This window comes from Halichoerus grypus, chromosome 9, assembly GCF_964656455.1.
Source record: "Halichoerus grypus chromosome 9, mHalGry1.hap1.1, whole genome shotgun sequence".
Taxonomy (NCBI): Eukaryota; Metazoa; Chordata; class Mammalia; order Carnivora; family Phocidae; genus Halichoerus; species Halichoerus grypus.
Window position 1 is genome coordinate 58,651,573 of NC_135720.1, and position 25,481 is coordinate 58,677,053.

General features: G+C 35.5%; 1 protein-coding gene across 2 annotated transcripts in view; it reads left to right on the forward strand.

Moving 5' to 3' along the window:
• ASCC3 (activating signal cointegrator 1 complex subunit 3) overlaps window positions 1-25,481 on the forward strand; it is a 359,389-nt gene that overhangs the window by 60,093 nt on the left and 273,815 nt on the right. For both annotated transcript variants that reach the window (XM_078054943.1, XM_078054942.1), the window contains 4 exons: window positions 11,067-11,187; window positions 12,689-12,893; window positions 13,620-13,761; window positions 14,334-14,459. In XM_078054943.1, coding sequence (XP_077911069.1) covers window positions 11,067-11,187; window positions 12,689-12,893; window positions 13,620-13,761; window positions 14,334-14,459 — 594 coding nt within the window. The remainder of the gene's footprint in view (window positions 1-11,066; window positions 11,188-12,688; window positions 12,894-13,619; window positions 13,762-14,333; window positions 14,460-25,481) is intronic.

The following is a 25,481-nucleotide window of genomic DNA, read 5'->3' on the forward strand; positions in this document are numbered from 1 at the left end:
CTCCTACAATTAACGTATTGTTATCAATATGACTCTTTATTTTGGTTAACAGTTGGCTTATGTAGATGGCTGCTCCCATGTTGGGGGCGTAGATATTTACAATTGTTAGATCTTCTTGTTGGATAGACCCTTGATATAGTGTCCTTCTGTGTCTCTAATTACAGACTTCAGTTTAAAATCTAATTTGTCTGATATAAGAATTGCTATCCCAGCTTTCTTTTGAGGTCTGCTGGCATGGAAGATGGATCTCCATCCCTTCACTTTCAGTCTGGATGTATCTTTAGGTTCAAAATGAGTCTCTTGTAGACAGCATATGGATGCGTCCTGTCTTTTTATCCAATCTGCAACCTTGTGCCGTTTTATGGGAGCATTTAGGCCATTCACGTTGAGAGTGATTATTGAAAGATGAATTAATTGTCATCGTGTTGCCTGTGAAGATGTTGTTTTTATAGATTGTCCCTGTAAATTTCTGTTGTATATCACTCTTGGGGTCTTTCTCCTTTTATAGAAACCCCCTTAATATTTCTGGCAGGGCCGGCTTAGTGGTCACATATTCTTTCAACTTCTGCCGGTCGTGGAAGCTCTGCATCTCTCCATCCATTCTGAATGAAAGCCTTGCCGGATAAAGTATTCTTGGCTGCATGTTTTTCTCATTTAGTATCCTGAATATGTCTTGCCAGGCCTTTCTGGCTTGCCAGGTCTCTGTGGATAGGTCTGACATTATTCTGATGTTCCTGCCTCTGTACGTAAGGAATCTCTTCCCTCTAACTGCCCTTAAGATGGTTTCCTTGGTTCTAAGATTTGCAAGTTTTACTATTACATGCCGGGGTGTTGGCCTGTTTTCCTTGATCTTAGGAGGGGTCCTCTCTGCCTCTAGGACTTGAATGTTTGTTTCATTCCCCAGATTAGGGAAGTTCTCAGCTAGGATTTGCTCAAACACATCTTCTAGCCCTCTGTCTCTCTCCACTCCCTCCGGGAATCCAATTATTCTGACATTGGAACACCTCATGGTGTCACTTATTTCTCTGATTCTATTTTCATGGATTCTGAGTTGTTTTTCCCTGGCCTCCTCTTTTCCCTTTTTATCTATTATATTGTCTTCCAGGTCGCTTATTCGCTCTTCTGCCTCACTTACCCTAGCTGTTAGATTATCTAGATTGGATTGGATCTCATTGATAGCATTTTTAAGTTCTGCCAATTCACCTTTCATTTCTGCCCTTAGAGACTCTATGTTGCCATTAATTGATTTCTCCATTCTAGCCATTGTCTTCACAATTGCAAGCCTGAATTCCGTCTCCAACATCTTGGTTATATCTGCATCCATTTGTAAATCTGCAGCATAAGTCATAATCTCTGAGTCTTTTCTATTTTGGGGGCTCCTCCTCCTAGTCATTCTGTTGATGGGTGTTTGAGGGAATGTATAGAGTCCAAATTACTGACCAGAACCCAAGCAAGATGCACCTGTTTTCTTGGGACCTTAGGGTTGCTGGCCTCTTGTTTTCCCAGCCTGTCTTCTGGGGGAGGGGCCTGCCGCGCTGTTACTCAGGCAACCCTGTTTGGGCGGAGTTGCCCTGCCCCCTGTGGTGGGGGATGGGCTCAGCGGGAATCAGTTTTTGGGGCTTTTGTTCTCTGGCGGCTTTCCCTTGCGGCTTTCTATGTCTCTTCCACGAGTCAGAGCAGAAGAGACCATTTCCAACCCTCTGTCTCAGAGCAGAGAGACCTCAATCTGTTCTTCAGTGAGCTTTCCAGGCCACACTGTCTCCGTTTCTATCCGTGCTGCTATAAACTGCAGCGGCCTGGGTTGTGCGCCCCTCGGCAGCGCCCCCAGTCCTGCCTCCAGGTTGAGGTACCTCTCTGGCCTTTGTGCTTCTAAAACCGCCAGCAGCTCCCAGTTCCCATGCTCGACCCTGCCGCTCGGGTTTCTGCCCCAGGGGCTGCCCTAAATTCCTTTCCCTCCCGCTACCAGTCTGCAAGTCTGTGCCCCGTCTCCAGCGTGTGAGGCTATCGCTCACCGGCGGTGTAGGATCCCCATGGCCAGGCACCTTCCCGCTGCCGTTTATCCTCCGATATCTGCCCGCGGAATCATGGCTCCCCGCTTCGTACCTTGAAACCAACTGCCTGCGATATTCTGTTTGTAGAGATCCAGATCTTCTTACATCTCAGGCTGGTTTCGTGGGTGCTCAGAGTGGTCTGGTAGATATCCAGCTCAATTCCAGGGACCAGTTGAAATAGGGTCCCCTACTACTCCGCCATCTTCCCCCCCTCAATATTTAACTTTATGAATGGTATTAAAATTCTTTCTAGTCAGAGCAATATGATTGAGTATTCGTCAGTGTTTTTTTAATCATAGTTTAGCACTTGTGACGTTTTGAGGTTTTGGTTCTTTGTTCTGGTCAATTCAGTACTTCATCTTTAGAACAATGGAGAGTCATTGGAGAGTTTGTTGGCAAGGAGTGGAGGGGAGGTAGCATGTATTAACCAGACCTACATTTCATATAATTTATTGTTGCTATGTGGAGAATGGATTGGAGTGTTTTGGATAGATGTGCAGAAACCTTTTAGGAAGTCCTTTGAGTGGTACAGGTAGTAAATGTTTGGGAGCTTAAAATAGACAAGCAGAAAGACTTGAAATCTGTTTAGTAGTTGAGATCAAGAGGACTTGATAGTGGAATGGATGAAAGGGATGGGGTTGGGTGCTGTGGGGTAAAGAAGTTGTAAGGATTCATTTTACGCTTTTAACTTGTGTAACTGTAAGGATGGCAGTGCTATTAATGGAAATAGAGAATTCTTAGAAAAGGGTGAAGAGGGTGGAAAACCAAGAGATGGTTTTGGACTTGTAGACTTGTGAGAGGCCTTGAAACCTCCTAAGTGGGCAATTAGATATATGGAGCACAGAGCAGAGTTCTGGGAAGGATGTATAAAATTAAAATTAAGAGGTTGTTTTTTTTTTGTTTTTTGTTTTTTTTAGCATATGCTTGCTAATGGATGCTGAGGGTCTAGATGTGAACAGCTAAGGGGAGGATATGAAGTGAAAGCGGGAGAAAGCCTAGGATTAAGCCTTAAGGAACTCCAGCATTTGATAGTCAAAGTGAACCTGAAATGGAGACAGGAAGGTAGCTCCAGAGTGGTAGGACACATACCCAAAAAGTGATGTATCAAGGGTATCAAAGGAAAAGTGTGTGTAAAGAAGGATAAGGAGTATTTACAAGTGTCGAATGATCAGGGAAGATGGGGCCAGAATAAAATTCATTTTCTTTATCTTAACCAAATCTATGAATGAGTATCCTTCAAACAGAATGGATAATAGATGAAAATAGATCTGCTATTGAAACAGTTTGCATAGGTATATCTTATTTTTACTTTGTTTTCCATGTTCTATACCATTTTTTCTTATTGTCACCTTCTTAAAAAGTATAATTTGAATTGAACTCAGCACTCTAAATATGGTTTAGTCAATGTAGTATTCTTTGAGATGCTAAGTGGAATTTTTTTTTAAGTAATCTCTACGCCCACTGTGGGGTTCAAACTTAGGACCCTGAGATCAAGGGTCACATGCTCTACCGAATGAGCCCAGCTGGGAGCCCCACTAAATGGGATTTTTGAGATACTACTGTTAATACATTAAAATTTTTCCTAGCCTTCACTGCATTTTTAATTCATATTGACCTTGCAAGTAACCAACCCCCATCCTTTCAGGAATTTGCTTAGGAATTTATTTGTGGGTCCAGGTTTCCCCATCTTGTAGAAATTCACATGAGGTTTTTTTTAACCTAATTGTGAGATTTTATATTTGTCTCTATTACTTCTCCTTAGGACTGGCCAGATCTATCAGACTATTTGGAAAATTTAAAATCTTGATTCTACCATGCAACTAATTAACACTTTAACAAATTTGATTTTTAATATATCTTCTAGTTTATATATCATTGATAAAATTTTAGTAAGACAGAGTCATGGCCACTCCTTGAAGGACAACCTTAGTAGCTTAACTCAGTATTGAGATTAATCCCCTAATGTACCTAACCATATTGTCATCCCAAAGGATACCTTGCTCCCATGAAGATATTGTGCCTCCTGTACTTCACTTCATCATTGTTCAAAATTCCCATTGACTATTTGATATGTAGAAGGGTTGGTCTCTCTTTTGAAAGAGGTCTTTTGGAACTCTAGATAGACTTTTGATGAATTCTTTAATATTGACTAGATGGAAACAGAATGGAACAAGGGGCGCTTGGGTGATTCAGTGGGGTCAGCATCTGCGTTCAGCTCAGGTCATGATCCTCAGGGTCCTGGGATGGAGCCCTGTGTCCCGTGTCTGGCTCTCTGCTCAGCAGGGAGCTCCTTGTCCCTTTCCCTCTGCCCCTCTTTCTCTGCCCCTCTCCCCCGCTCATGCTCTGTCTCAAATAAATAAATAAAATCTTAAAAAAAAACACAACAGAATGGAACTGACAAACTTTTATAAATGTTGAAACTTTAAATTTTAAACTTTAAGATTTTTTTTTTAAAGATTTTATTTATTTATTTGAGAGAGAGAATGAGATAGAGAGAGCATGAGATGGGGGAGGGTCAGAGGGAGAAGCAGACTCCCTGCTGAACAAGGAGCCCGATGCGGGACTCGATCCTGGGACTCCAGGATCATGACCTGAGCCGAAGGCAGTCGCTTAACCAACTGAGCCACCCAATCGCCCTAAACTTTAAGATTTAAAGCCCAAGTTAGTGATTAAATACTTTAATTGTTCATTTTTTGACTAACCTGAGAAGCAGAGTTTGGATAGGACATTAACATGACCAAAGTTGTGTTTTACTTGGAAATAATTTTTTTTTTCTCTAAATCTTTGAGTAAACTGATAATCCAAGGGTATCTGCCATATTTATTCTGTGGTTTCATAAACACTCAGCATATCTGCATACGCCAGTTTGAGAACAAATTTGTAGTTCTAATTTAGGTTCATTTCCTCTGTCTCTCTCTCTCTCTCACCATTTTCATGGGATTTATAGTATATTATTCAAAGGTTTACTGTATTTTGCTTTTGTGATGATGTGATATTTGTGATTCACTTGATATTGTGTTGGGAATATAGCATCCACTATAGCATTGTACCAATTGGAATAAAAATGATATAATTCAGAATATGGGGTAAAGTGGGGATTACCTTTCCTGAGAGATTTACAGACTACATTTATCTGTTAGAACTGTTATAAGAGGGGCGCCTGGGTGACTCAGTCATTAAGCATCTGCCTTCGACTCAGGTCGTGATCCTGGGGTCCTGGGATCGAGCCCCGCGTTGGGCTCTCTGCTCGGCAGGAAGCCTGCTTCTCCCTCTCCCACTCCCCCTGCTTGTGTTCCCTCTCTTGCTGTGTCTCTCTCTGTCAAATAAATAAATAAATAAATAAATCTTTAAAAAAAAAAAAGTGTTATAAGAAACAAGTAATGCTGTTTTAAAGTTAGTCTGTACATGTTCTGAAATATTTTTTTTTTGACATTTTAGGAATGTAGTCTGTTGGTTCATTATTTTGACTCTTTCCACTCATTATTTCAATTTAATGAACTATTTCAATTTAATAATTTAATGGTAAAGGATTTATAGTAACACTAAGAATTCTAAGAACCTTTGTCTTTTGAGAGTACCTTAATAATAATATATTGATCATAATAATGGTTTTAACAACCTCTACCAGGGAAAGGATGTTACCTGTCTATTCCTCTTATGTCTCCTTTAAATTTCATATCTTTAATTTATAGCCAGGATAGTGAAATTTACCTTTTTCTCTCTCTTCTTCCCTCCCCCCTCCCTCTCTCTCTTTGTTTTTTCTTTCTTTCTTTCTTTCTTTTCTTTCTCTTTTTTTCTTTCTTTCTTTCTAACTTTGTAGTTGATGTCTGTTTCTCTACCTACAGCTAACTTTTCCCTCTTTGTTTTTCAACTTGATAGCTTCTGGAACTTGTGTCAGTGCATAGAGCAGTGATCCAGACAGCTGTATCTTCACAAATAGTCACACTCATTGCCAAATTAGTTTGTAGTGCAAATCTTGAATGAGAACTGCACCTGCTCTCAATGTGGATGAAAATGGCAAATGTTAGGGAAAGCATAATTTTGGGATTACTTTAAAACTGATGACAGCTGATCTCAGAATTCTACTGGGGATTCTTCATCTTGGAAGTCATGGAAGTCCTACTATTCAGAGCAAAACAGCCTTCTTGTCTCTTTTGCTAGGTCTTAGGTGTGTTATTTTTAAGAAATAATGGGCTAAAAAAAAAAAAGAAAGGAAGAAAGAGAAAGAAAGAGCTCTTTGTTCTGTAATCCTCCTCCTGAGGTGTTACATTAGAAGTTGTCTTCCAGATATACTGGTGTTTTCCTTAAAGTTATGTTGGACTAAAAATTTGTGAATCTCTAATTTATCATATGTGAACATTGTATTTCAGATTAGGTAAACTTGAAGTAGTTAAGAATATGTGTAAGGGTAACTCTGCCATGATAAATTTTTTTCTTATGGAAGAAATGGTCTCAATTTAAGAGTTAACACATTTCTTGAGAGTTGATAGAATATGAAAAACTTTTTTTTGCCATATGTAGAGAGCATTTTTTACTGTAATTTGTTTGGATTATGGGGGTATCATTTTTTGAATTTGCTGGGTTTATTTTTATTTTTTTTATTTTTAAAGATTTTATTTTTTTGACAGAGACACAGTGAGAGAGGGAACACAAGCAGGGGGAGTGGGAGAGGGAGAAGCAGGCTTCCCGTGGAACAGGGAGCCCAATGCGGGGCTCAGTCCCATGACCCTGGGATCACGACCTGAGCAGAAGGCAGATGCTTAACGACTGAGCCACCCAGGCGCCCCGAATTTGCTGGTTTTAAAATATCACTCTTAACCTTAAGCACAGGGCTTACATTGAACCAATAGCAATTCAAAACATTCACTTAAAATTTTTACCAGGAAACGTGTATTCAATCTGTATCTTTCAACCATAAATAATTTTTCTGTTACTTTTAGTATTTTAGTTTAAGTCATTTTGGTTTATAATTAAAAAAAAATAGCTTCATTGATACATAATTCACATACCATACAGTTCATCCATTTAAAGTGTATAAATCACTGGTTTTTAGTATATTCATAGATCTGTGTAGCCATCACCACAGTCATTTTAGAGCATTTTCTTTACCTCAAAAAGAAATCCTAAACATCTAGCTTCTATCCTCCTATTCCCTCCCTGACCCCCTTCCCAGGCCTAAACAACCACAAATCTACTTTCTGTCTCTAAAATTTCTCCATTCCTGGACATTTCTTACAAATGGAATCTTATAATATGTGGTCTTTTGTGACTGGCTTCTTTCACTTAGCAAAATTTTTTTTTTTTTTTTAAGTTTTTTATTTATTTGACAGAGAGAGCCACAGCGATAGAGGGAACACAAGCAGGGGGAGTAGGAGAGGGAGAAGCAGGCTTCCCGCTGAGCAGGGAGCCTGATGCGGGGCTCAATCCCAGGATCCTGAGATCATGACCTGAGCCGAAGGCAGACGCTTAACGACTGAGCCACCCAGGCGCCCCACTTAGCAAAATGTTTTTAAGGTTTATCCATGTTGTACACTACTACGTTCCTTTTTATGGCTTAGTAATATCTGTTGTATGGATATACCACATTTTGTTTATCCATGCTTTAGTTGATGGACATTTGGATTGTTTTTACATTTTGGCTATGTAAATATCCATATTTGTATACAAGTTTTTGTTTGGACACATGGTTGTAAATTCTTTGGGGTATATACCTAAGAATGGAATTGCTGGGTCACATTGCAATTCTATGTTTAACTCACTGAGGAACCAGAAAACTGTTTTCCACAGTGGCTGCACAATTTTGTATTCCCACAAACAGTGTGTTAGAGTTCCAGGTTTCTCCACATCCTTGTCAAGACTTGCTATTTTCCAGTTTTTTTAACTGGCCTTTCTAGTGGTTCTTGTGGTTTTGATTTGTGTTTCCCTGATAACTAACGATGTTGAGTATCTTTTAACCTGCTTATTGGCCATTCACATATTTTCCTAGGGTAAATTCAGATCTTCTGCTCAGTTTTTAATTGGTGTGTTTTTATTAGTGGTTAAGAGTTCTTTATATGTTCTAGGTGTAGACAGTGACAGTACCAGTCTCTTACCAGATACATGATTTGCAAATATTTTCTCCCATTCTGCATTTTCCCCCTATTTTCTTGATGTTATCCCTTGAAGCAGTTTTTTTGTTTTGCTAAAATCCAAATTATCTATGTTTTCTTTTGTTGCTCATGCTTTTGGTGTCATATTTAAGAATCCTTTGCCAAGTCTGAGGACATGAAGATCTCTGTTTTCTTCTAAGAATTTTGTAATGTTTAGCTCTTACATTTAGATCACTGATCCATTTTGAGTTAATTTTTGTGTATGGTATAGGGTCTAACTTCATGCTATTGCATATGACTAGCCAGTTCTCCCAGCATCATTTATTGAAAAGACTGATCGTTCCTCACTGAATGGTTTTGTCATGCTTTTTGAAAACTTGTTTATTAGTTTGAATAGTATTTTAGTCGAGTCTTTAGTATTTTCTATATAGACCATCTCTGAATAGAAATAGTTTTACTTTTTCCTTTTCAATCTGAATGCCTTTTATTTCTTTTTCTTGCCTAGTTGCCCTGGTTTGAACCTCCAATGCAGTATTCAGTAGAAGTTATAAGTACAGACCTTCTTGTCTCATTTCTTTTCTTAGTGGTAAGGGTCCACTGTTTCACCATTAAGTATGATGTTAACTAAGGGTTTTTCATAAATGCCCTTTATCAAGTGGTGGAAGTACCTGTCTAGTCCTAGTTTGTTGAGTGGTTTTATCATGAAAGGCTGTTAGATTTTGTCAAATGTTTTTTCTGCATCTGTTGAGCTGATCATGTGGTTTTTGTTTTTTATTTTGTTGATATAATGTAATACATCAATTGATTTTCTTATGTTGAACCAGCCTTATATTCCTGACATAAATCTCACTTTGTCATGGTATGTAATTCCTTTTATATATTGCTGGATATGGTTTACTAGTATTTTATTGAGGATTTTTGTGTCTCTATTCCTAAGAGATATTGGTCTGTTTTCTTATGATGTATTTGTCTGGCTTTGGGGTCAAAGTAAGACCTTGTAAATGTTCTCTCTTCTGTTTTCTGGAAGAGTTTGTGGAGAATTGGCATTAAATCTTTTGAATGAACTCACCAGTGTAGTCATCTGAACCTGCACTTTTCTTTGTGGGTAGTTTTGATTACTAATTCAATATATCACTTGTTATAGGTCTATTCAGATTGTCGGCTATTTGGAAGTTTGTGTCTTTCTAGGAATTTATTTCATCTAATCTACCACTGCCTGGGTTTGTTATTCTTATTTGCTTGTTTATTTGCTTAGCGATTAGCTGGATTATTTTAGTGCAGACAGTTCCTCTCACCCATACTCCACAGTGTTTAGCTTCTGGTATTGTTTCTCAAGGAGGCATACTTTTGGGTATATCCACAGTCACCCTGGTATGAAAGTAGTTTTGGCAGGACCCTCTGCTTTTCTTTCCCTGACCACACCCGGGTATTAAATTTACCAATTACCAGATAATTGCTCTGTTTGTAGAAATGTCCTGGTGCATAAATTGCTCCATAAATGAATCCAATAAATTTGGGGCCCCTTTGAAGGAATAATGCCAGAGGTCAGTGTTGATATTTATTCCCACCCAAGAAGATTCCTCCTATTTGTTGCTCCTTAGTTCTCTTTCCTACCCCAGTAGTTGAATTTGTGAATCTGTAGTTATAGTTAGCCACAGTCTGTGCTGTTTTTGTGATGGCCCTAAGGCTTCAGCTTCCTGCCAAGCTGCAAATGAGGACATACCTTTGGAAGAAATTGGGACCCTTTTATTTTATAGCCTAAAATCTTTGATGTAAACTCTGGAGCTAGGAGTGGGGAAAATGGAAAACTTATCTCTGAGTGACACCCTGCTTTAGGAGCTGAGTACTTGATGGAAAGGGGGTAGACAGTAGCCTAAATTCTTGGCTTGCCTCTCCTGGTGTGGAATTAGTGCCTTATGAGCCAGGGTGAGAGTGATTGGGTTCTGTGATGTTTAGCCCAAAAGTCAAGGTGTTCCAGGACTAGGGGCTGTGGCCTTGTATGTAGATAATGTCCACAAAATAAACAGCAAAAATAAAATATTTATTAAATATTAACATTTCATAGATACTTATCAGAAATTCCTACTTTAATTATGATTTTATTTGTGTGGAATCTCTGAGAACAGTTAGAATTTGGCTAATATAAAATCTTCACATGTAAAATTAGATATAACATTTCTGGAGAGGAGAAAAATATATCCTCGAACCACATCTGAAGAAATCTAAAGGCTTTCTGGAGCAGTTATTTCATACAGTGATATGATTGAAAGTCTTTCTAAATCACTAGTTCTCTGACTCTGGAATCAGCTTAATCTTTCACAATTACTCTGCATAAGATACACAGAGAAACTTTTATAAAAAGTTAAATAAAGCACGTGTGGAACTGTGTTTTAGATTTCAGATTTATTAAGCATTAAAATAAAATAAGTTTAATAAAAATAATAAAATTAATTATTAAGCATTAGAAATTTGCATGTCATGAATCATAAAACATTTTAATGGTTCTTTATCTCTACAATGATAGCTGTTATGTGTAGTAAGTTGTAAGAAAAATGGTACTCTGGACTCTATTTGTGAAAACCAAAACAGTGTATTAAAAAGCAAATTAATTTTGGAATTTCCTTAGGTTATACCAAGAAAAGCCAAGTATAAGAATTTGTTATTCTGTGATTTAGTTTTATATATAAATCATAATTATTTTGAAAAGTTGAATCATGTGCTTTTAGTAATTGCAGATTGACTTTGTGAAGCTGAAAGATATGTAACAATATGAAGAGTTATTTTTCTTTCCTAAGTTACTATTTTTTTTTAAATACTTTTTGGGTACTTCTTTTTGTATTAGTTTACATACCTTGGTTGAACAAGGTCTAATAAGTTGAAGATGGTGAATTTGAGGTAACAATTCTTTGATTCTTTTTCTTTTAAGCTATTTGAACTGCTGGGACCTGATGGACTTGAACTTATTGAGAAACTCCTTCAGAACAGAATTACAATTGTGGATAGATTTCTTAATTCTTCAAATGATCATAAGTTGCAGGCTCTTCAAGGTAAGAAAGTATTCAGTGGTAATTCTAATTTAATGGAAAGATTCATTGGTTAGCAAATCTTTTTAATATAATTATTATTTTAATATCCTTTGGCCTATTATATAATTTAGTGATACCACTTTTTAAATTAGATTTTAGATATGGCAGATTATGAAACAAATATCAATGCCTTAAATAGGGTATTACGGTAGAGATTCTCTTTATGTTTAAGTATGGCATTTTTTTCTTGCTGGAGATTTGAATAGACAATTTTTTTTAAAGTGAATACATACAGTATTTACTATGAGCCAAGTAGTGTCATAATTTCTTCCCAACTTTTTTATTTTGAAAACTTTCAAACCTGTAGTAAGCGTATAAGGATAATACAGTTAATACTTGGATACCCTTCATGTGGATTTGCTAGTCATTAACATTTTGCTTTCTTTTTCTCTCTTATTCTTTCTCTCATTATTATTCTCTTTACATATGCACTCACACACATATACATAAACAAATACCAACTGTTAAAGTTTTTGCTGAATAGTTGCCTGATTGAGGCTTAGATGAATTAGAAAACTAATTTTCCCATCTTGATGCTTCACCTAATTCTTTCCTTGTTCTGTGTTGGATCTTGGAGTTTGATAAAGTAACTTGCACTGTGCTCCTTCAGAGTATGGACCAAATCTCAGTCTTCATTGTCTTCCTAGTTTAGCAGCAGTGCCTGGAACTAGTAGGTCTTCAGTACCATAAATGTGTTTTGATTTGGGTTGCTTTCAGCAACACTCCAGTCAGTTCCTTTAGGGCTGCAGTGAGCCAAGATACTACTACTTGGAAAGATTTAATTAAACATAGAAGGTAATCCTGTTGGAAGAAAAATTTTCCTTAATACTGGGTTGACCAAACCACATGTTTAAATTGGACCTTGTAAACATTGAGATTTCGTCTTCCTTTTTTTTTTTTTTTTAAACTCTATTTCCATGAAAAGGTGGATCATACTCTTTATTTGCCTTGGTCATCTTATAAATATATCCTGAGCTAATGTTAATAAGTTTTATTTTGTGTATAAGTAAGTAGTAACATATATTCAATTTAACACAATAAGGTCTGATACATAGGGAAAAGTTAGATCTAATATGTAAAAAATATATTTTATTACTCTGTTAACAGTAAGTGCTAATTAGTATTGATAATTATTATATTTGTTGAAATTATATAAACAAATAATTTCAAAATTATAAAACTGAACTTTTAAGTTCCTGATGTTATATCTAAGAATTTATAACACTAAACTATGTAATCTGTATAAAGAAAATACCTGGTGACTTTTCTTAAGCACTGTGTTAATTTCACTTAGATATTATATTTTTAAAAATCTCTCCTTAAAACATACAATTGAATGTGACAGTTTTTTAAAAACAAATGAATTAGAGCATTGTGCTATCTTGTATTTTGGCAAAGGGAAAAATGATTTTCATAAAGGTTAAATTTATAAAACATGATGTTTCTTAAATTTGCTTTGTAGACAATTGCAAAAAAATTTTAGGAGAAAATGCTAAACCTAATTATGGTTGTCAAGTTACTATTCAGTCTGAACAAGAAAAGCAATTAATGAAACAGTATCGCCGTGAAGAAAAAAGAATTGCTAGACGAGAAAGAAAGGCTGGAGAAGATGGTGAAGTTGCAGAAGGACTTATGTGCTTTGATCCTAAGGAATTGCGGATACAAAGGTAATAAAAACCAGAGGCTGAAAAATGCTTCTGTTGTTATTGCTACCATTATGTATCATCCTTTTTTAGTTAAACAGTTTAGATGATTCTTACTTCTAGTCATGTTGTCTTATAAGAACAGAATTTTGTTTTATGAAAACCTAATATTCTGGGATAAGAAAGCAGTGATCTTCTTAATTAGAATACTCTTGGTTGCATCTATGTAGCTGAGAGATTTGGATTACAGAGGTAAGCTATTTTTAGGTGATGTGCACACACCAGTAGTTTAAAATTTGTGAAGCCTACACAGATTTGTCTTGAGACTTTTGTTTTTTTCCCTAGCTTAATAAGAATACTTTTCTTCATGTTATTTAAAATTAGGAAGGAGGAAAAAGAAATGAAGACATTATGATACTTGTTCTTTTAAATACTGAATCCTGTTCTTAAAAAAGGAATTTATACCTTGTTGTATATCTTTGGATTGTGACAAACAAAATTATAAATAAGGAACATTAAATTAAAGTTATCAGATGATGTTATCTAAAAATAGTACCTAAAAAATGTGTTAACTCCTATGTAGTTACACAGAAAATTTCAGGATTGCTAATATCTTTCTTTGTGTAATTCAGTTTCTTCTACTTTATAATGGAAGACTAACTGAAATAGTTATAATAGTGATTGTTTTAATATATGCTTTCTTTGCAAGATAAAAATTTAAGATTTATCCTGTTATTTTTGTATTTACAGAGAGCAGGCCCTTCTGAATGCTAGAACTGTTCCAATTCTGAGCAGGCAAAGAGATATGGATGTTGAAAAAATACGTTATCCCCATGTTTATGATTCCCAAGCTGAAGCCATGAGAACATCAGCATTCATTGCTGGTGCAAAGGTATGTCACTGGTGTATGACCACTTTGGGATAATATGTCTATTCTGAGGAAATAACACATAGATTTTTCCTGTTTCTTTTGTGACTCTTGTACTAGTTGATATACTATACTAACTTTTATTTAAAAATACTGGGGAAAATGAGATAATGCAGTATATGTAAAGTTCTTGACACATAGCAGGTATTCAAAACATATTTGTTCTTTTCCCTTTTCTTATTTATGGAACTTGTATTTTTGAGTTTTAGCGGTTGCCTTACTTTTTGATCTTTACGCTGTACATTGCACATTTTTCCTAGCCACCCAAGTACATTTGTCTTCAGGAGACCATCTAATAAATATATACTTAAAATTCATCAGCATAATAGGTGTTTTATATGAGAGATCTGATATATGAATAATTTGTGTGTACGTAATTTGTTTTTGTTTTGTTTAGACTTGTTTTTCTTTAAATTAGCTATATTTATTTACCAGTGCTACGTCTAAAGCCAGTAGTGTTCTTTCTCTCTGTCTCTCTAAAGAATCTTTACCAGAACAACTGCTTTTTAATTAATTTTTATTTTTTATGTTTATAGATGATTTTACCAGAAGGAATCCAAAGAGAGAATAACAAGATGTATGAAGAAGTAAAGATTCCCTATAGTGAACCAATGCCAGTTGGCTTTGAGGAAAAACCAGTTTATATCCAAGACTTAGATGAGGTGAGGTGATCATTTTATTTATTTATTTATTTTAAAGATTTATTTATTTTTATTTTTTTATTTTATTTTTTTAAATTTTTTTTATTGTTATGTTAATCCCCATACATTACATTTAGTTTTAGATATAGTGTTCCATGATTCATTGTTTGTGCATAACACCCAGTGCTCCATGCAGAACGTGCCCTCCTCAATACCCATCACCAGGCTAACCCATCCTCCCAACCCCCTCCCCTCTAGAACCCTCAGTTTGTTTTTCAGAGTCCATCGTCTCTCATGGTTCTTCTCCCCCTCCGATTTCCCCCCCTTCATTCTTCCCCTCCTGCTACATTCTTCTTATTTTTAAAGATTTATTTATTTTTAGAGAGAGAGAGCAAGAGAGAGCATGCACATGAGGGGGTTGGGGGGCAGAGGGAAAGAACTTCAAGCAGACACCCTGCTGAGCATGGAGCCTGAGGCGGGGCTCGATTTCGGGACCCTGAGATCATGACCTGAGCTGAAATCAAGAGTCAGACGCTTAACCGATTGAGCCACCCAGGTGCCCCAAGATGATCATTTTATTGATATTTTTGGTGCTTGGTATGTTTTATGAATAGATTTGTACTAGAAAAATTATATATATATAATAAAGATTTTATTTATTTATTTGAGAGAGAGAGTGAGAGAGCATAGCAGGCAGAGAGGCAGGTAGAGGAAGAGGGAGAAGCTGGCTCCCCACTGAGCAGGGAGCCCCATGCGGGACTCAGGACCCTGGGATCATGACCTGAGCCGAAGGCAGACGTTTAACCGACGAGCCACTCACTCAGGTGCCCTTAGAAAAATTATTTTTAGAGGTCAGTGGTTGGCTGATATAGTAGAGAGGATATATGCAGTTGTTTACTAAAGAGGTACAGTAGAGGAGTTTAACTTCTTTTTTTAAGATTTTATTTGTTTATTTGAGTGAGAGAGAGAAAAGCGGGAGTAGGGGAGGAGCAGAGGGAGAGGGGACAAGCAGACTCCATGCTAAGCATGGAGCTGGACTAGGGGCTTAATACCACAACCCTGCGATCATGACCTGAGCCAAAACCAAGAGTTGGACACTCAATGGACTAAGCCACTCAGGTGTCCCAGGGGAGTTTAAGTTTTAAAAACTTATTCCTTCACACATTAAACATATCTTTGTATATATATTTATATAATTTCATGTTTGTTTTGGTTCCTTCACCTAATATTTGGTTTAACCTAATGGCTTAAAATGTTTTAAAGGATTCATGTATTGAGTTTTAGTAATAATTTAGTTTTAGGAAGGGATTATTTATAATTTTGACTAATGTTTAAATTGTGAGGATTTGAGAAAGTTTAATTTATAAAGCTGTGTAGAAATACAATCTTTCCCTTCAATAAACTTACCAAGTAGCGCCAATCCAGAATATGCTGGAGATTCCGTGTACTCAGTGTAGTTAAAACAGGACTGTGGTAAACTTCTACGGCCCCTTGAAAGAGTATACAGAAACATAAATTATATCAAATGTTGTACTCTAGTGGTTTTAGAGAACATCAGTATATTGAGGAGAGTGCTAGTCTGATTTGAGTATTTAAAGTTATTTGAATGACTTCTAGTAATAGGGCATTGTTAACTAAAAGGTAATGCAGACTAATGATTAACTTTGAAATCAGTTTTCCTTGGGATCTGATTTATTGGATTGTCTGTAAATTGAAGGAAAAACTATTCAGATGATCTTTTAAAATGTATTTGGAAACATCTTAATTAGGGTACATATTTGTCAGAATTTAGTTTTGCATATAATTTGCTTAGTCAAATCCTTGAAATGTAATTGAGGTCAAATTGAAGTTCTTGGTGATCTACATTGGAGGGAGAGTCAGAATTCATGGTTTTGGAGTGCATGGGGGTGGAGGCGGACGTAGGAAAAGAATTGGAATATTGAAGCAAACTTCTTAAGTCTATAATCAGAGCAAACATGGGGGATGTAGGAAGGCATATCATCTTACCCCTTTTTATAAGAGAGGACAGTTAACCACCCCCATAGTTTTTCTTTTTATCAACTCCTAAATACTCACTGCACCAAATGCATCCATATATACCTAAAATATGCCCTTTATTTGAAGAAATATGGCAAAGATGTAAGATACCTGTAGAATTTTCATGTAGACAGTAAGAGTGATAATGTAGAGTATTTCATAAAGACAGTGTTGATAATGAGTAAGAACCTCTGATCAGTATTTCATCAGCCTTAGACTTAGACTTAACACAGTTTCAATCAAACATACATCGTTTAATGGTTGTCAAACAGTTTCAGTCAAATCAGTTGATTGTGGAGGCTTAAAGTATATAATCCAGCACGTTATTTTGGCACTTGTCGGCAAACTAGGTTGTTTATTTTCTGTGTACCACAGGATCTAGTCATCTGGATATTAAACTCACAGATAAGTCAAAGAAATACATAAGCATGTACTAAATTGAAAACAAAATTCTTAAAGTATACATATTACTTGAAATTAACCTTTTCTTCATGATCCCATGGTCCTGGGATGGGGTCCTGCATCAGGGCTCCCTGCTCAGCAGGGAGTCTGCGTCTCCCTCTCTCTCTGCCCCTCCCCTCTGCTCATTCTCCCTCTCTTTCTCTTTCTCTTTCTCTCTCTCAAATAAATAAATACATCTTTAAAAAAATAAAGTTAACCTTTTCTGTCACCAAAATGAAGTTCCTTTATATATAAATATATATATTTTTATATATATCATATGTAATCATTTAGAAATATCAAATAATGGAGGCAAGCAAAAAGAGCAGCATAAAGCAGCATAAAGAATAACCACAGCTGACCAAAATGAACTCTATTCTACACATATGTGTGCATGTGTATTTTGTTTTATAAAATGGCATTATATCGCACATTATTTTTTGTGTATTTGTATAAATATCTACATACATCTTTCCATATCAACAGTCATATCTGTAGCATCATCTCTAACCACCATATGGTATTCCATTTTATCCCTTTATTACTTTTGAACCAATTTCTTATTATTAAAGTTTTAAGTTATTTTCTATAGTAAGTTTATATATTAGACTAAAATTGTAATTTTATATTAGTGGCTTTCATCCTGTGCATCGGAATATCTGTAGATCTTTTTCAAAATCCAAGTGCCTTCTCCCCTATTAATCTCTTGAGATATGGGCCTAGATACTTATATTTTAAAGATGATTTTTGAAGCACTGTAAGTGATTCTCCCTCTCACACTCCCCCTGCTTGTGTTCCCTCTCTCGCTCTCTCTCTCTGTTAAATAAATAAATAAATCTTTAAAAAAAAAAAAAAAAGTACCTCACTCAGATGACCTCATTTAACTTTGTAACTTCCCTAAAGGCTGTATTTCCAAATACTGTCACATTGGGAGTTAGGGCTTTAATTTATGAATGTTGGGGGAACATAATTCCATCCATAATATAGATAAAGCTGCTCTAGACGTTGGTCTGCAGGGTTTTGTATGAAGATAAGTTTTCATTTCTTTGGAGTAAATGCCTGAGCATGCTATTATTAGGTCATATTGTAGCTGCATGTTTAGTTTTTTTAAAAAGTACCACACTGTTTTCTGGAGTAACATTTTATATTCCCACCAGCAATCCAGTATGACAATTTCTCCTCGTACTTGCCAGCATTTAGTGTTATCACTATTTTTTCTTTTTATTTCAGCCATTTTAATTTATATTTTTACATTCTATTTGTATTTATATTTTTATTTTAACCATTCTGACTGAGCATAGAGATTTCCCATTGTGGTTTTAATTTGCGTTTCTATAAGCAGTAATAATATTGGAGAATAATACATTCAAATACAATATATCATTATAAGTACATAATTAAACCATTTGATGTCCTGTCACTTTGGATAATGATCCCACCAGATTTCATTAGCATGAATAGTAATTTAGACCTTAGGAAAAAATATAGGTGTTAACAGAATGTTGTTTAGTGGATGCTTTTGTTCGCTTAGATCTTTTTTATACAAGGTAGGATCTTTATGTATCATGAAAAGTACTCCTGAAGATGGTATCTTTATCTTCTCACTGAGTTCATAATTGCATGCCATTCCTAACAGTCCTATGGAACCATAGATAAAATCTTCTCCTGACTGAATGTCACATCAGATAATTTTGTCCTGGTTGCAATGCAAAGTTTAAGGTTGACAATAGAGCTGCTAGAGTAGTTCAGGAGAGAAATGCTAAGCACCTAAATTAAGAAAGTGGCAGCCTATCTGAAAAATGGGATAATAGAGAATAATTTAGGTACTAGCGTATATAAGATCTAGTAACTGATTAAATGGTAGGGGATGAAGCAGAGAGAAGACTTTAGAATGACATCTAAGTTTTCGTTTGAATCTAGAATGATCTAAGTTTTTGTTTGAATCTAGAATGATGTCCAGATCATCATGGGTGAGTGATAGTGTCATTTACCAAGGTGAGGAATAGAAGAAAAGGAAAGGTTTGTACATGTTAAATCTAGGAGGAGAAAACCATGTTGATTCAGAACAGGGCCTCTGAATCCAGGCTGGCCTAGTTTGACTTGAATCCCCAACTTTCTAGCTATGAGACTTTGGGCAGGTTACTGTCCTCTGTGGGATCCAGTGTTTCATTTGTAAAATTGGAATAATAGTACCTTCCTCATAGTTTAATTGTGAAGATTAAATTTATTCATATATAAAAAATTTCAAGTACTGTTAGGTACTTAATACATTTTAGCTAAAATGTTAACTTAAAAATGAAAGACGTAATGATGAAAACACTGAGGTCATAGTGTGGATAAAACAAAAAGACTTATTGTTACTTTGGAAATTATATTTAGTAAATAAATTACTTCTCTGTTCATTTATGCTATTTGGCTTTTCTTTCATTCCAAACATATGTGGGAGTAGTATTGGATACTTTCCTACAAGATTAAGAAGAACTAAACTTACAGTCACTCTATTAAGACATCTAGAGTAGTTTCTAATTATTTGATAGAAACTAAAGAAACCAGTCATTATAATTATTGACATCTGTGGTTATTCAAGAGAGACATTTTGAAAAAGTGAAATAGAATAAATGTAAAAGTACTCCTTTTCCTGTTTTACTTTGTTTTCTGAACCTGAGGTGGGGATCCTAAAACCAAAGAGTTTATTGCCACAGTTTGATTTGATTAAATTATAAGGACAAGAAAACTAAAGAAGCATCCAGAAAAATACTTCAGAGTGTGGATCTTTGTCATGAGACCAATTTGAAATGGGTGAAATGTTGGTAAAACCTGGACATGCCCCCAAATAAAAAGCCTTTTCTGAAGCATCCCGCAAGGTGGTTATTACACTGTCAAGCATATTATCAGTTTCATCAGAACCATGGCCTTGAATCACTCACTGCCTTTTTAAGAGGTGGTAACAAGAAATCATAACAAAATATAAAGTTGAAAGTTGCAAAGTGAGTTTACAATCTTGTTTACACTGATAGGGATCTTAGTAAAGTTTCATAAATTTCATGGGGAAAGAAATGATGTAGCACAAATTAAATTTTTAACCATTTTATCAAATTCTTTTTCTCTTGATAAATGCCTAGCTTCACCTGGAGATTGGAGCCATGAGAATCCTGATTCTGATATTTGTTTGCTAGATTCTTAGCACATAATACCATCAAAACAAACAAATGAACAAACATGCAGGTGTAGACTACTTCTATATCCTTATAATCCCTACAATACATTGTTATTCTTTTTGTTTTAACAGTCTTTTTAAGATATTATGATATCTTTGGGCACCTGGGTTGTGCAGTTGGTTAAGCATGGAATGTTGGTTTCAGCCCAGGTTGTGATCCGAGGGTCATGAGATCAGGCGCCACGTTGGGCTCTGCACTCAGCACGGAGTCTACTTGAGGGTCTCTCCCTCTCTGCCCCTCCTGCTCATGTGCGCTCTTTCTCTCTCAACTAAATAAATCTTTAAAAAAAGATATTAAGATATCTAATAATAACACATTTTTTATACTTGTGTACCTATCAGGTTACCCTTTATGCCTTTATGTAGACCCAGATTTCCATCTGGTATTCATTTCTTATAGTGATGAATTCTTTCAACTTTGTATGTCTGAAAAAAAGTCTTCATTTTGTTTTTGTTCTTGACAGATATTTCATTTGATATAGAATTCCAGGCTGACAGTTTTTTTTTTTTTTTGCCAGTCCTTATAGATGTAGCTGTATTATATTGCTTTCATTGTTTCTAATAATGAGTATGCTTTTATTATGCTTTTATTCTTAATCTTCCTGTCTATGTAATATGCTTTTTTTCTGTTGGTTTTTAAGATTTCTCTTTGTCATTCGTTTTAGGCAATTTGATTATGATGTGACTTTATATTAGCTTTCTGTCATTGTATAAGAAATTACCAAAAATTTAGTGACTTAAAACATCCATTTATTATCTCAGAGTTCTGGAAGTCTGATTTGGGTGGGCTTGACTGGGGTTCTCTATTCACTGTTTCATAACAGTGAAACCATTGTTTTGCCCAGGCTGATCTCATATCTGGAAACTCTGGGGAAGCATTCCCTTAACAAGCTCATTCAGATTGTTGGCCAAATCCACGTCCTTAGAGTTGTAGAACTGAGGTTCCTGATTCTTTGCTGTCTATTGTTCTTGGCTCCTAAACACTACCCACATTCCTTGGCGTATGGCCCACTCCATCTTCACAGCCAACAAGGGAGTATCAAATTTCCTGTGTGCTCTAAATCTCTGGCCTCTTCTGATGGCGAAAAAACTCTCTGACTTTAAAAGATTCATGTGATTAGGTCAGATTCACCCAGATAATCTTCCTTTCTAAAGGTCAGCTATTGCATATAGCATAATGGAATCACGGAAGTAACATCCATCATATTCATAGATCTGAGGTTTATGCAAGGAGTACACTGTGGAGTATGGCAGGGATTGAGGAGGAAGTCTTGAGAGCCAGCTTAGAATTCTGCCTGCCACCTGCTTTGGTGCAGTTTTCTTCAGGTATTTTGTGCATGCTATTGGTTAAGTATTTTGGATCTGTGGGTTTCTGCTTTTCAACAAATGTGGGAAATTTCCAACCATTATTTTTTCAAATTTTCTACCCCTTCCTCCCTTTCAGGAAGTCTTATCACAGATATATTAAGGTTCCTGAAATTGTCACACAGCTTACTGATGTTCTATTAACTTTTGTTTTTTGATATTTTTCTCTCTTCATGCTTCATTTTGGGTGGTTTCTATTGCCTTGTCTTAAAATTCGCTGATCTTTTTTCTTCAGTGTCTAAGATACTGTTTATACCATTCGGTGTATTTTTCATCTAGCATTGCAGTTTTATCTCTAAAAGTATGATTTTTTTTTTTATTATTTTGAAATCTTCTATGCCTCCACTTGCACAGGCATTTCTATAGGTTGGGGTCAGAAAACTCTTTTCTGTAAAGGGGCAGATAGTAATTATTTTAGGCTTAGTGGACCACATAAGGTCTCTGTTCAACAGTCATTATTGTTTTCTTTTTTATTAAAATACCTGTTCAAAATGTAATGACCATTCTTAGCTTATAGGCCATAAAAACCAAACCAAACCAAAATAAAACAAAGACAGATGTCTGGCTAGATTTGGCCCATAGGCCATAATTTGCTGACCTTTGCTCTAGTTTCTTGAAGGGTCTGTTATTTGTGTTATTTCTTGATTTATTTTAGTTGATCAGATCAGTTTATAGTCTTATTATAATTTTTTTTTTCCTGCTTTTTAGCATGCACGGTCATATTTTATGAAAATCAGACATTGTGATTGTATCTTGTTGGGTACCAGATATTTTTGTATTCTTATAAACATCTTTGAGTTTTTTCCTGGAATATAGTTAAGTTACTTTGGGTCAGTTTGACCTTTTCAGGTCTTGCTTCTAAAATTTCTTAGGTGGGCCAGCTCAGCATTTAAAGGCTAATTTTGCCTCACTACTGAGACACAGCTCTTCTGAGGAGAGTACTCTGCGTAATTCCCAGTAAAATAGGTTTTTCACTATGGTTGGTAAAAACAGGAGCTGTTCCAAACCCTATAGGGCGAGGTTTGAGTTTATTTCCTCTAATCCATTTAAGTGGTTCTTTCCCCTACCTTGGGCGCTTTTCTCATATGCTTGTGCTAGTCAGCACTCACCAGAGACTTAAAGGAGACTCTTTGGAAATCTCTGGAGCTATCAACTCTCTGCTTCTGATTATTATTATTTTTTTTTTTTACAATAAAAATATCTCTCCCAAATGGAGAAACTCCACTCTAAGGGAATGAAGTGTAGGACATGAAACTGATGCAGTTGAGAATTATTATTCCATCAAAACTCACAAAATCCCTGTGTTTTACCAGAATCTTCAGTGTGTATTTATGGATTTTATTTTTCTTTTTGAACCAAAAGCAGCAGATAACTCTGGAAATTGGGAATTATAACAAGTTAAAAGAAGGTGTGTTTTCCCCCTTCTCTCTGAGGGAGGCTGGTAGTTCATTGCATTCCCAAATAAGTCGTTATCAAAGAAAGGAAATAATCCTATTTTCAGAATTATAAATTATCAGAAAACTGAGATCTGTACTCTGAAGTAAGGTCTTAACTAAAATGAGAAAAGAAAAAGAAGTTGATTCCACCCCGTCTTTTCCCATTCTTTACCTACAATAGTGGTTTTCACTGGGCAGCTCCCCTGCCCCCATCCTTCCTAAAAAAACGTTTGGCAATATCTGAAAACACTTTTGGTTGTCACACCTAGGAGGGTGCTACTGTCATCTAGTAAACAGAAGTCGAGATGCTGCTAAACAGTCCACAGTGCACGTGACAGCCTCTCAGAACAAAGAGTTACCAAAATATCAGTAATGCCAACATTGAGAAACCACAGTAGAACGGAGCCATCTAAGAACTTTATACCCTCCGGAGTTAGATACCTGAAAACTTGGTCTCTGTTTTTTCTCTTCTAAGCATTGAATGAAATCTAAAAATACTACAAAATAAGGTTGTTAAAACTTCTAATTTCTAATCACTCCCTTCCCAAGCTTCTTTGATATTGTTGTCACATATTTTAGTCTATCTTGTTTTAAATTTTATGTCAGATTTATTATTACTGTTATTACTGTTTTACAGTCAGTAATTATTTGGTTTTACCTATAAATTTTGCTCATTGTTTTTTAATTCCATCAGTGTGTTCATGTTCTGTGACTTTTCCTTGCCTGAATTTTCTTGAGTGAGAGAGAATCTAGTACTGACAAAAATCTCTTAATTTCTGTTAATCTAAAATGCCTTTATTTTACCTTGTTCTTGAACGATATTTTTGCTGGTAATAGAATTCTAAGTTCATAGTTATTTTCTCTTAGCACACTAAAGATATTACTCTATCGCATCCTATCTTAAAACATTAAAGATGTCATTATAACATCATCTGCTTTTCATTTTTGCTTTTGAGAGGTCTGCAGTCAGTCTCATTGTGATTTTTTTTTTGAGGTAAGCTTTCTCTCTGGTTGCTTATAAGAGCTTCCCTTTGCCCTTGGGATTTCCAATTTTATCATGTTTCTAAATAAAGCTTTTTTTGTAACTTCTTGTTCATTTTCTTATTCTATAATTTGTTTAACGTCGGCGGCCAAAAGAAGTAAGGAAAGAAAAGGGATTTTACATTTTTCATGTACCTATAACTTGACAGACATTGTTAAAAATGAAAAAAGAAATAGGTGTGTTTCCCCTGTCTTCAGTGAGCTTGCAACATAGCTGGGGACATAAAAAAAAGACACCTGTGCTGAGTATTTACAAACAATATACTGTACAATGCACTAAGTACAAAATCAGTAGTGCAGATTTAATCAATCATATATAAGGCAGAGGGATTACCAGCAGGCTGTGGCTGCTAGTGACAATTTCTTGGAGAGCATGAGGCTTGAGTTGTTTCTTGACTGCTGTGTTCAGGGAAAGTTGATCTTTATCTGAACAGTGACAATGAACTTAACAATATGTTTTTGTAATAGAGCTGGTGTGGGATGTACAGAGAAAGGAACATTTCTTGATTTTGGTGATGAAAACGTTGTGTGGACCTGTTATAAAATAGTAGAGATTATGTCTTGTCCATACTACTTTTTCTGTAGAAACCTTAAAATGGTATTTCTGTTTTAAAAACTTGGTCACTGTCAGGTCACTATTTTATGATTAGAGTATTAAAGTGAAGTATTACTATGGAAAACTGTAAGGAAAAATCTTAAAAATTTCTCAGCTTACTTTCCAAAAGTAATTAGGGATTTTGAAGTATTCTGTCTGCTCTGTGTGAAAAGCATGCTTTTGATGGACTATATTATCTTCTGTTTTGGAGGTCAGTAAAAGTTCAATGTGTAAAAATGTGATATATTAGATAGCTTTCTTATAAAGTTATAAATAAGATATTTTTATTTATTTGTGACTCCCAGCAGTTATTTAAATTATATGATTAAAAAGGAATGTTTACTTGTTATGAAAGTGCTCTGTAGTTCAAATATATGAAACAGCTAGGTCTCATTTGAAGGGAAATTCTATCTATATTTTTCCTTATAAAGAAGAATTAATTTTGTCTGTGTGCTCTGAACTTCTTCAGGATTGTAGTATCATAAAGTCTACTGGGAACACTTGCAAACTGCTAACTAGGAAAAGGGCATCAGCTGCTTGAAAAAAAAACCTGCTAAACTAGAGAGAGTTACTAACATCTGTGCCTCTAGCTAGGAGTAATCTAACAAAAGAATTTTCTTTACAACATACACTTTATTGATTTTATGGCAAGAAATTAGAAGAGAGATTAAAAGCCTAAAACATATTGTGCTGTCCCAGAATGGTAATTTTAGAACTCAAATGAATTCTGAAATCTGAAAAGTAGATGAATTTAACTTGTAATGTGAAAATTTCAAATTGCTTTAGAAATAGACTTAGTCCGTATCTTCCAATATATCTATCTATGTATTGTGGTTACACAGACCTATTATAATAAACAAACATATTTGATATTATTGTGTTGGTATTTATAGATTTTCATTATTTTTCTC